Source organism: Mesoplodon bidens (assembly GCF_964165515.1).
Source record: "Mesoplodon bidens genome assembly, chromosome: 14".
NCBI classification, from domain to species: Eukaryota; Metazoa; Chordata; class Mammalia; order Artiodactyla; family Ziphiidae; genus Mesoplodon; species Mesoplodon bidens.
The window spans coordinates 58,886,103-58,899,110 of NC_138170.1; the positions used below are offsets into that span (position 1 = coordinate 58,886,103).

The 13,008-nt window shown below is 37.2% G+C and overlaps 1 protein-coding gene across 2 annotated transcripts in view; it reads right to left on the minus strand.

Annotated features, from left to right (window-relative positions):
• The window catches only part of RMDN2 (regulator of microtubule dynamics 2), a 57,492-nt gene that overhangs the window by 33,700 nt on the left and 10,784 nt on the right, over positions 1–13,008 (minus strand). For both annotated transcript variants that reach the window (XM_081254055.1, XM_081254054.1), the window contains exons 3-5: positions 9,117–9,291; positions 8,000–8,102; positions 3,598–3,658 (exon numbers count right to left, since the gene is read on the minus strand). In XM_081254055.1, coding sequence (XP_081110181.1) covers positions 3,598–3,658; positions 8,000–8,102; positions 9,117–9,291 — 339 coding nt within the window. The remainder of the gene's footprint in view (positions 1–3,597; positions 3,659–7,999; positions 8,103–9,116; positions 9,292–13,008) is intronic.

The following is a 13,008-nucleotide window of genomic DNA, read 5'->3' on the forward strand; positions in this document are numbered from 1 at the left end:
CATTGACAAAAATTCTGTATTTTCTTTGCATCTATAGTGAATATTTTAATAACTGACAAACATCCCTGTCTGAACAACTAGTAAACGACTACTAAAACAACTCCATTAGTTTCCCAGTAGCATTTTTGATTTAGCACCAATTCTCTTTATACTGTGAAAAAGCAGAGGAAGAGTAAATAATAGATGAAATACTGAGTACATACAAATATAAGATCTGGTTTTTGTTTTTCCACTTATTGTATGACCCTTGGTTACTAATCACAACACCACACCAGACACACATATACTGCACCACACACAGAGACGGCCTTGCTTTCTATAAAATGGAAACAGGTTGTTCTGTGAATCACATGCTAGAAGGCATGGGGATATAATTTGTGAACAGTAGAGCACAACAAATATGTAAGACATTATTTATAATTAAGGTCAGGCCTATTTGGCTAACAAACTGCAAATCCACTGGTGATTCTGCTCTCTTGATTCTAGAAGTATTTTAGGCTGGTACAACAAAAACGACAGAATTATATAGAAAGCTTATGTAGCCTGAAAGTTACAGAGCAATTTCATTTTGGAAAAGATGATGATGAAAAACAAGTCTTTAAAATAATATTTGTTTTTCAATTATTCCCTCCATATCACCCTTTATGATAATTATTTCTAATGATTGCATCTTTTATTTCAAACTGAAGGCTTATAAACCATCACAGAACCCTGTAAACTATGGGTCAGCAAACTTTCGCTGCAGGGCCAGGTAGGAAACATTTAAGGTTGTGGGATCAGAGAGTCTCTGTTACAACTGCTCAACTTCATTGCTATGTACAAATGCACAGGTGTGGCTGTGCTCCAATAAAACTTTATTTACAAAAGCAGGCAGCTGCGTTTGGCCTAGAGGCCATGTTTTGTCATTTATGCTGAATGAATGAGAAAAAGTCGTAACATACTGAAAAAAATTCCAGCAGGATAAGACATTTTCATGACATTTTATTACAATTAATTATAGAATCAGTTAACCTAAGTTTCACACATTGCTTCTCAAGTCAAAGTCTTTTTTTTTTTTTTTTTTTTTTTTTTTTTTTTCTTTTTGCGGTATGCGGGCCTCTCACTGTTGCGGCCTCTCCCGTTGCGGAGCACAGGCTCCGGACGCGCAGGCCCAGCGGCCATGGCTCACGGGCCCAGCCGCTCCGCGGCATATGGGATCCTCCCAGACCGGGGCACGAACCCGTATCCCCTGCATCGGCAGGCGGACTCTCAACCACTGCGCCACCAGGGAGGCCCGCAAGTCAAAGTCTTAATTTCTCTTTTTTCATCACCCTAAACCTCTACTACTGTATTTAATTGACTGAGAATTCTTGTATTCAGTAGGTACATCATAATATATTTTATGAATTAAGATAAAATCACATTGCTGTACAACAGAAATTTACAATGTTGTAAATCAACTATACTTCAATGAAATAAATTTTAAAAATTGACATTTGAATTTATTAAATTTTAGCAACTGATCAGATTTTAATTGTTTTTTAATTAAAAACTGATACTGAATAAAAAATCATGTGAAACACAATTGGATCAGTACTCTGTGTGTGTCTGTGTGTATGTGAATAAGATTCACCCTCGGGGTTAAATCCCACAGTTATAAACAGGGCAATTAGTACACAACAAAAAGTGAAAAAAGATGAACAAAAGAGAAGTAGCCAGATTAGTGGAAGACAGCCTGGGAAACCCACTGAGTAAGAGTTAAGCATAATCTGTCCTCACAAGGTAAGTTTAAGGTGCTTATGAAGTCTTCAGAGAAGATTCAACATTGTTCCTTTATGGAAATTTGGAAGTTCACACTGATAAGTGTCCTCAAATTGAGGGTTAACATCAAATGTACATTTTTAATGTGATTCTCCATGGATGCAGATGCTTGTATGGGAGAAGGAAGAGGACAGCAGAGGAAGAGGAGGGGGACGCTCAGAGTTAAGAGTAGGGCTTCGGTGTTCTTTCTGCGTCCAAATCTGGCTAACCAACACCCAAACATCTCCATTATCGAAAGAGGTGAAGCAAGTGTAGCTTGATCAGTATAAATTCATTACAGTTATACTAAAAATGGAAGAACAGAAGTACTTTAAAACATTAATTTATTAATATCAGTATTATGCAAATTAGGTGAGGAAGGTAAAGCTGGCTATAGAAGTAATAGCCAAGACTCTTACATACTGGAGAAATGACCTTAAAGATATCTACCAGGATGTTAATTGCAAAATTACCTTTCTCCTAGAGTTGTGGCAGAGGTACTAGGGCACAGAACAATACTTTATCTATTAGGTATACTCCGGCTCCTAAAGCAAGACACTCTACTACCCATGCATGACACATTAGTGAAATGATTCACAGGTTCTGCCAGGCTTAGCCCTTCACCCATCTCCAGGCTATACAAGAGAAAGCAGAGTTCGCTGAAGCAGAGAGAGACCTGGAGGGGGGATTTCTGCGAATAGAACTACTAGGGAGGGTACTTGGGTTCCACCTCCCACCTTCTCATGCGAGACGGAAGGGGGTAGCCTTGTTTCTCATTTTAAGTGGTGGCAGCTTCAAAAGACTTATTCTTATTTTGGCACGTCCTTCAGAGTTTGAGGGACATAAAGAATGTTATCTGATTCCTGCCCAGGGAAGTTTTAGGATGAGAGTGTGTGAGTGGTGCTCCCCCTGCTGGTGGCAGTGTAAAGAAACAGGTCTGCTTTGGAAAAATCGTTTGCACTTTTGAGTTGGTGGGGCAAAAATGAATTTCCTGGAGGATAAATGTGGACCTGAAGAAAAGAAGTCATTTTGAGAGAGATTTGCCTAAGACTATCCCAGAAGAATAAAATAATCCCAAAGAGGGGTGGATTTCTGACAATCTAGGTCTGAGAGAAGGGTCAAAAATAAATTTATGACTATGTCTTCCTAGCACCTAAAGTACCAATATTACTGGGGACAAAAAATAACTAAGAAACTAAGAAATGCTATAGAAATACAACTATGAGTAAAATGAAGTGTTAATTAAAAACAATATTTTTCTTCTTATTTGTGTTTTATAATTGTAAATATACAAAAGATCCAAAACAAAACATACCCAAGAATAAATTTTTTGTCCCAAGGATATCCACCTATACCCATCCAACTAATTAGACTGCCTTTGTTTGAGCTTTCTTATATTAGAAATGGCTTTCCTTTGACTTGTGGAATTTGTATACCTTTACTCATCAAGGTATAATGGCTGATGTGCTTTTATTCTTCTCTCTGCGTTTCATTTAGAAATGTGGCATCACTTTAGTATTTGTTTTCAAACAAAATGAAATTAGGTTTAATTAAATTTATCATGTGCACAGTTATTGGACTTGGTAGATTCAGTTATGAATTCTTCAATGAAAATTTATCTTAAATATATTTAAAATATATATACTGAAAAATACATGAGAATAAACAGAACAAGAACAGTTACTGTGCTATATACTAAATATTCTTTTTAGTGAATGTGACACATTAAGTGGGTCAATAATATTTTAAAAATCCATTGCAACTTATAAAGAGGCATATTAGAATTTTTTAAAGACTGCATAAATTCTATGTACTTACCATAGATGACAATGTCCATTCATGGGTGCTCTAGTAATAGCTTTTTCACCTAATGTCTTTCCTGAAAGATAAATGCACTTACACTTATTACCTTCATCTGAGTTGGTGGGAGGTAAATTACTGAATTAAGCCAGTAGTTCCCAAAGTATGGTCCCAAGACCAGAAGCCATCACCTGGAATCTTGTTAGAAAAGCAAATTTCGGACCACATGAGGGACTTGATCATAAACTCTGAGAGTCAGCAATCTGCGTTAACTAGCCTCTAGTGATTCTGATATATGCTCAAGTTTGAGACTCACTGGGTTAAGTGATTTAACCAAGTGCAAGAGAAGTCATTCAATCATTATCTAGAAGTGTTAATAGAAATTGTTTTGTAATTAACTCAACCAACATTTACTGAGTGCTTTCTAAGTATCATATTATGTGAGCCTCTGGGAATAAAAAGTCAAATAAGACACAGTTCTTGACTTCCAAGGATTCACATTTCAGTAGGCAGCAGGTATATAAACAAACAAATTATGTGCAAAAAATAAATACAAGGTAAAACGAGAGTATAACAGAGAACGGAGAGAGCATCTCTATCTAAAGGGGTAAGGGAAGATGTCCCAGAGAAGCTCTTGTCTAATCTTTCACAATAATGAGCAAGCTCAGTAAATAAATAATTCCCCTAAATAATTTTACTTCATTTTAGAATAACTTTTAATAACCTATTAATTTTTGGATAGAGGCCTGTTAGGAACCAGACCACACAGCAGGAGGTGAGCCGTGGGTGAGTGGGCAAAGCTTCATCTGCTGCACCCTGCCGCTCCCCACCGCCCCCCCACCCCGGGGGAAAAATTGTCTTCCACGAAACCGGTCCCTGGTGCCAAAAAGGGTGGGGAACGCTGGTCTAAACCACATTCTGAAAATCTTTCTCAAAAAATGGCTGCTTTATTTTATACCATCTCCTTTTCCCTGCTCTAATTTTTTTTTTTTGCTTGAAGAGACTATCCAATGATCTACAAAATGCTCTTCTAAATAAGTAGTTTAGATAATTTTTATAAATAAAGATATTTTATTCTAAAATCATTCTCCTATTTGTTAATTTGCTAAGGTGGTACTTTATAGCTCTATCCATTAAGAGAACCTGTATACCCTGTATAGAAATCTACATAAACTGGAAAAAAACTAAAAGGAAGTATTTTAAAATAATAACTGATAGTACATTGTGGACATATATTAAAAGAGTTAGTAATTTGGTAATGAATGATCGAAAAACATAAATACTTTTAAATGTACAGACTTTAAAAACTAAATCAACATTTTCCCTACATTGCCAAATGAACAAAAATAGCTTTTAGGGCACTGCCACAAGCTTAAAATAGATGTGATTCCATCGTTCTGAGAATATAAAATGGATCTGGGTACTATACAGATTGGTTTTACCGCCTCATTTATGCAGCTTCAGTCTGAAAGGAAAGCTATTTCCCTTACAAAATTGTATTTTGTGATCTATTTGTGGCATTTGTATCAGTCATTTAATTCTGAAAATTACAATAATGTTCTTTTAGATATAAGATTCATATTTATTTGGAAGACAAGTATGATCAATCATAGTACGTCCACAGATGTACTGCATAATGGTATACTCCAGTTGGAGGTTTAGGAAAGAATTCTGTACTCTTCAGTGATCCAATCTTCCCTCGGCATACAAGTTCAAATATACTGTTATGAGCAATAATAGCACTCTTCCTCCCTTGTACTGGGTGCCAATGCCCTTCAACTCCAGTCTCCAATGTCTCAGCTCCAGTGTTCTTTGCCATCACCTTTGCCAGGCACTTACTACCTGTGCATTGAATTACAATTGCCTGTCTTCATATTGATCTTGTCAGTAAGTTCCTTAGTGTAACACTGTCTTGATCATATTCATGTCCCTCCTTTTCTCCTTCCCTCACCCCTCATTTTTTTTTTTTTTTTTTTGGTACGCAGGGCTCTCACTGTTGTGGCCTCTCCCGCCGCGGAGCACAGGCTCCGGACGTGCAGGCCCAGCGGTCATGGCCCACGGGCCCAGCCGCCCCGTGGCACGTGGTACCCTCCCGGACCGGGGCACGAATCCCCATCCCCTGCATCGGCAGGCGGACTCTCAACCACTGCGCCACCAGGGAAGCCCCCTCACTCCTCATTTTAACTTTGTTCCTAGACACGGTGATTTCAAATAAAGATTTTGAACAAATAAATAAAAATTTCTCATAAATATGTCTTGGATAAAAAATAGGAATTCTGTTAAATTTATTTCTATAACTGCATGAACACATCTGAGGGGTCACTGTTTTTTCTTTGACACTATAAACTTTTCTCTTTTTTGAATATATCCTGTCTCAATCCATGCTCCTTTCTTGTACTTGGGTACGAGAGTTTGGATTTCCTCCAGCCTACTTCTTTCTCCATTTTCACCATCTCATACATTAACTCAGTTAAACTCTCACTCCATTTAAAAATATAGATCCCAAGTAATTTTACTATGTGAGACTTACTTCCAGAAGAAAGAGTTCCCTGCATCAACGTTCACCCCCGCCATCATATCCTCCTTTCTGTTATACCCTCTCTTAATATGCCACATTCTTCTTTACTAACGACTTACTTCAGTGTGTTTCTTTATATGTAGGATTATTTTAGTAATACTATCTTCCCCACAAAGCCATAAGCTCCTTGCAGTCTGAGAACATGTCTAGTTTGCTATCATATTTCTACCTTCTAACATAGGAGAAGCCTTAATGCCCAGGGCAGGGAGGTGCTCAAGAAAAAAAATACATTTAATATATATTTTAAAATTATTTAATATATATTTAATATTGACAGATGTTGGAACAGTTTACATAGATATACTCTGACTTTCTCAGTAGATATAAAAATAAGTCAGTTTGTTCTCTTTGGTTAAATTTTTATTTACCTTCATGTTAATAAATCTCTTCCCTAGAATTCCATTTTGTTTATGGTCTGCAAGAAGGATTGCTACAGAAAAACTGCCCCACAAAGCTGATGATGAATATGTAAAGAATAAGAAGGGGAATTCCTTCCATCCTCCTCCCACTAAGAATTAAAGTACAGAGGCCACTTGGCAAAGAAATCTATAAGCGGAAGAAATGTAATTTCAAGGAACTTGGAAATATTTCCTTCTTAGAAATAAAAATGACAGGGAACTAGAGTGGAAGGAGATTGGCAGTATCATTATCTTCTTGCTGTTTCTTCCTCATGCTATCTCAGAGAAGGAAAGCCTGGAAAAGAGAAGACTTTGGAATAAAAACAAAAAACAAAAAACAAAAACACTAAAGAAGTTTTGATGTCAAATTACTATCCTGAAACTTAGGGGGTTTTTTGCAAGAAAGAGTTTGATATTCAGTGAGAGCCAAGGTTTATATATATATCAAATTTGACATTCTAGCTGTTTTTCATTTATTGTTTTTTTTTTGCGGTACGCGGGCCTCTCACCGTTGTGGCCTCTCCCGTTGTGGAGCACAGGCTCCGGATGCACAGGCTCAGCGGCCATGGCTCATGGGCCTAGCCGCTCCGCGGCATGTGGGATCCTCCCGGACCAGAGCACGAACCCGTGTCCCCCGCATCGGCAGGTGGACTCTCAACCACTGCGCCACTAGGGAAGCCCAAGCTGTTTTTCTTTTGTTGTTGTTACTTTGGAAAATAGAGGACAGTATAATGAACTATGGACTCATTGCTCAGCTTAACCAATTAGCTAAAACAAGGCTAATCTTGTTTTATCTTGTTTTATCAAGATAAATTTTGAAAGAAACATTGAAGTATGAGTAGTTATTTATTTGTGCTACCTGGAGTTCTACGTTACAGGGAGTAAGGAATAAGTAATTGTGGTGAAAAGACTACTGCTATTATCGCTTCTCATATTATTACCACTTACTGTCTCATCTTTCTGTGATTTTATAAACTTTAAAAGCTGGAATTTGAGTTTTTCAGTTACCTGTTCTAGTATGCTCAAATAGTTTTTAAGAACATGTACTTTTATTCTAAAAAAACCTTTCTGGGGGCTTCCCGCAGTGGTTGAGAGTCCGCCTGCCGATGCAAGGGAACACGGGTTCGTGCCCCGGTCTGGGAGGATCCCACATGCCGCGGAGCGGCTGGGCCCGTGAGCCATGGCCGCTGAGCCTACGCGTCCGGAGCCTGTGCTCCGCAACGGGAGAGGCCACAACAGTGAGAGGCCCACGTACCGCAAAATAAAACACAAAAACAAAAAAAAAACTTTCTGTCCTTAGACTATATATGTACTAGGATATGTTGAAATAGATTAAACATACTTGTTTTAGCTAAGATAATTAAGCTTTAATTAAAATTCATTAGTGGTTTACTATAGATAATGATTACTACTTGAGGATAATTAATATTTACAAAATACTTACCAATATTAGCATAATGCTTCTTTTCTTGTGCATTTGTAGATAGCTCGTACATGTCTCCATAAGCACGAGCAAACCGCCAAATAAACTCTATTTCATCTCTAAACTGAATAGACAGAACTGCACATTAGATAAACTCAGAAACGTGACCAGACTGTGTTTTCCACTGCAACTTTTAAAAAATTAGGTAAACTGGTACTTAGAAATGACTGTATCTATTCTTGTGCATATCACACTTTAAGTTCAAATATTCATGGCTACAAAATGTGATGTAATGTAGTGTTACATTTGGATCTTAAAACCAATGAATATTATGCAGACACCAGCTCCACACCTACAAAGATGAGAAACTTGATAGGTGTCAGAATTTATAAATTCTCTCTGGGTTGTAGTATCCTCTCCTTGTTTTCCTTTCTAAGTTATCTATTATTAATATGATGCTTCAATGGGCATTTCAGATAGTATCTGTAAGTTATTAGAGATTACATACATTCAAAAGAGGAGTCACATTTTTTACCTAAATTACCTAAATACAATCCTGGAGATTTAAAAACTTTTAGGTAATGTGTTTAGAGTTGCTAAATCCTCAAAGGTTAGACTTAAATCTCTCATGGGAAAGAAAAAGATTTACTGATCTTTATGATATTGCAAAACCCACCGTTTTTTTTTCCTTTGGTGGTGGTGGGAAGGATGAGCTTTCCCAATCCAGCCCAGCATTAAACACTGGAAAACGATTACTGGTAGGACACAGTGAAATACTAATGGCTGTTATATTAGTAACTGTAAGGTACAGAGCTTAAAATGTAGCTTTTCCTCCCTCCAGAGAAGCAGTATGTCTTATTCTTTATCTGTTACAAAATATTTACGAAATATATCAGATTGATAAAATCAATGTCAGTCTGTATAATCATATCTCTGGTTTTCATTTTTATGACCTTAGAGCCTAATAAACTCTTATATTTACTTTTAAAAAATTGTAGTGATATTATAAAAAAAATTACATCAATCATTTAGCTTGTGTAAACTGTGACACAATTGTTATGGTCATAACATGAATGGGACAGTAGATTAAATAAAAAATTAAAACTATACAAGCATGTTATTATCACATATTTCTTACCTTTTCTTTGTGGTCACAAAGTAGTTCAAAACTCTCCATTTTGCTGGACTCATTCATACGTAAATTATCAGCCATCTGAATAAGGGCATCTAAATTTAATTCCTCTACATGAGTGTTAAATGCCTTAGGGAGTGGAAAACTCTGTTCTTCGGTATCAGTATTAGCTGTAATATACCTAAAATTGCAGAAATAATCATCAACTCTCTGTAAAGTTATACTATAATGGATAGAGTGATCCTTTTAAAATGTAAGTCAAATCATTTCACTCTTAGGCTTGAAACCCTGTAATGGTGCCCCTTTTCATCCAGAAAAAGCTCAAGTCCTAATAACAGTCTATGAGGCTAGATGAGATTTGTCTCTCCCAGCTCAGTCTCCTCTCTGACCTTGTTTCCCACCACGTTTCAATTGTGGTCAATTATGTGCTGGCTGCCCAGCTGTTCCTTAAACAAGCCAGGGACACTCCTACCTCAAGACCTTTTCTTGCTGTTCCTGCTGATGGAATGGCTCTTCCTTCAGAAGGGGACATAACTCACACCCTCACCTCCTTCAAGTCTCTGTCAATGTCATCTTCTCAATGTGATCCATCCAGACCACTCAATTTAGTGCTGCGACCACAACACTCCAACCTCCCTGTATATTTCCTTCACCTCCAGTCTCCCATGTCATGCTTGACATTTTTTTCTATAGTACATACTTCTAATATACGTTTTTTTCTATAGTACATACTTCGAATATACTTTACTACCTACTACATGTGCTATTTTTGTCAGTATCTCCCCCACTAGAATGCATGCTCCCTGACAACAGGATTCTTTGTTTTATTAATTGATGTCATCAAGTGCCTAGAACAGTACCTGACACATAGTGGACACGCACTGAATATTGCTGAATGAATGATACAGAGTTGTAGGAACTCAGCAGGCACTCAGGTATATATATTAAATATATATATAATATACATCTATACACACATATGTATGTATTTTAATATATACGTATGCACACACACACATATGTTAATTTGTAGTTCAAGACAATGTTCTCTTAGATTAGTCTTTAAAAATTCATGCTACCTCCCACATTTCCTTTTTGGTAGCATACAATGCAAACAATTTGTTTTCATTTATTTACACACTGTTCTGTTCTAAAAAGATTTTAAGGAGGTATATAAGGATATATAACATATAAGAGAACAAATCAGAAGTGGTAGGAAAAGATAAAAACAAGGCCAAATGTGAATGAGGTCAATAAAAAAGTACATATACTTTAGATATCTATACCCTTGCTACAAGGCACACAAATGTGGTTCTACATCTTCCAGCAGCTAAAGCAGTCACAGTTCCCAACAGATTCTAACAAAGATAGAAATGAAGCAAGTTCTTGAGAGAAATGCACTTTTTTCCAATAATAAGACTCAAGTTTCCTTCAAAGTCCTTACAAAGAAGACACTATGTGAAATGATGCTCAGCTTCTTCAACAACATTATCAGTGGCAACTTCATTCTTCTAATTGCTCAAACCAAAAAACTTAGAATCATCCTTGACTTCTTTGTCTCTCCTAAGCAACATTCAGAAACTCCTGTTAGTCCTATCTTCAAAATATATCCAGAACCCAGCCACCTCTCACCACCTTTGCCCACTACTCCCCTGGTCTAGACCACCATCACGTTATCTGGATTATTGCAATGGCCTCCTATCATGTCTCCCTGCTTTAGTCCTTGACCACTGTAGTTTATTCTCAACATAGGAGCCAGAATGGTCCTTTAAAAAGCTGAATCAGATCATGTCACCCTTTGCTCAAAACCTTCCAGTGGATGACCAAATCAGAGTAAAAACCTAAGTCCTTAGAGTTGTCTACAAGACCCTACATAATCTAGTCCAATACCTCTGACCTCATCTCCTACCACTCTCCTGCTTGCTCAGCACTCCAGGAACTCTGGCTTCCTTGATATTCCTTGAACACATCAGCCATGTTCCTACTTTAACATCTGTATTTGCTGTCCTTCTGCCTGCTATGTTCTCCACTGGATATCCACATAATTTACTTCCTCACCTGTTTCACACCCTTGTTCAAACATAACCTTCATATTATTACAGATGATACAATTATTTATATAGAACATATTAAAAAAAAACCCTACAAATTATGAGACTAATAGAGTTTAGCAGGTTGGCTGCATATAAGATTAAGATATGAAAGTGAGTTTCATTTTTAATATATTAGCGGCAAAAAGCCTAAAAAACAAAATTATATAAAATATTTTACTTACAATGATCTCAGAGAATATCAGACACCCAGGAATAAATCTAATAAAACATATGTAAAAATTCTATGGAGAATATCATAAAAGATATGTTAAAAGCTGTTTATAAAAGAACCTAAATTCATGGAAAAATATATCATGTTCATGGCTAGAAACAACTGATATTATAAATAAGTAAATTCTCTCCAGATTAATTCAATGTAATTCCAATTTTATAAACCTCACCAGAAATTTCATAGAATTTAATAAGATGATCCTAAAAGTTACATGAAAAGGTAAAGAGCCGAGAATAGTCAAAGCACTGTTAAGAAGGAGAGCAGGGGGGCTTCCCTGGTGGCACAGTGGTTGGGAGTCCGCCTGCCGATGAGGGAGACACGGGTTCGTGCCCCGGTCCGGGAGGATCGCGCATGCCGCGGAGCGGCTGGGCCCGTGGGCCGTGGCCGCTGGGCCTGCGCGTCCGGAGCCTGTGCTCCGCAACGGGGAGAGGCCACAGCAGCGAGAGGCCCGCGTACCACAAAAACAACAACAACAACAACAAAAAAAAAAAAAAAAAAGAAGGAGAGCAGGGAGAGAAGACTTACCTCACCAGATATTAGGACCTATCATGCAGCTGTAATAATTAAAGACAGTGTGCTATTGGTACAAGGATAGGTGAGTGACTGACAGAACAGAACAGAGCCAAGAAACAGCCTCATACACAAATGAAAGTGTGGTATATGACAGATGTGACATGTCAGATTAGTGAGAAGTTAACAGACTGAGGTGGAAAAAAATGGTTATCTCTATGGAAAAAGTTGAATTGAATCTCTGTCTTATAATATTAAAAATAACTCTAGGGCCTCCCTGGTGGCGCAGTGGTTGAGAGTCCGCCTGCCGATGCAGGGGATACGGGTTCGTGCCCCGGTCTGGGAGGATCCCATATGCCGCGGAGCGGCTGGGCCCGTGAGCCATGGCCGCTGGGCCTGCGCATCCGGAGCCTGTGCTCCGCAACGGGAGAGGCCACAACAGTGAGAGGCCCGCATACCGCAAAAAAAAAAAAAGAAAAAAAAAAAAAAAAAAAAATAACTCTAAGGTATAACGACGGTATAAGGAATTAAGTGTTAAAAATAATTTTTTAAACTCTAAATGGAAAATATAGGTGAATAACTTTTAGTCTATGGGGAAAGAAATTTTCTTAACCAAAATACAAAAGCATTAGCTATAAATGATTATTAATGATTACTAATTATGAATGATTAACCAAATTGACTATATTAAAATGAAAAACTGTTGCTAATCAAAAGATATGTTCAAAAATGCAAAAACACAAATTAAAAACCAGGAATAGATATTTTGTAACATGTACAACTGGAGAACATTAATATCAAGAATACATAAATATTTTCTAAAATTCAATGAAAAAAACACAATAAATGCAACAGAAATAAGCTCAAAAGAGGTTTTCCCAAATGAAAAAATACATATAGCCAATAAACATAAGAAAAGATGTTCAACATTCACTAGCGATCAGAGAAATACAAATCATGACCACAGAGAGATATTATTGACACCTGTTGCATTTACAAAATTTAAAAATCTGACAATACTAAATGTTGGTCCAGAAGGGAAACATTACCTCATTCCTCAAGG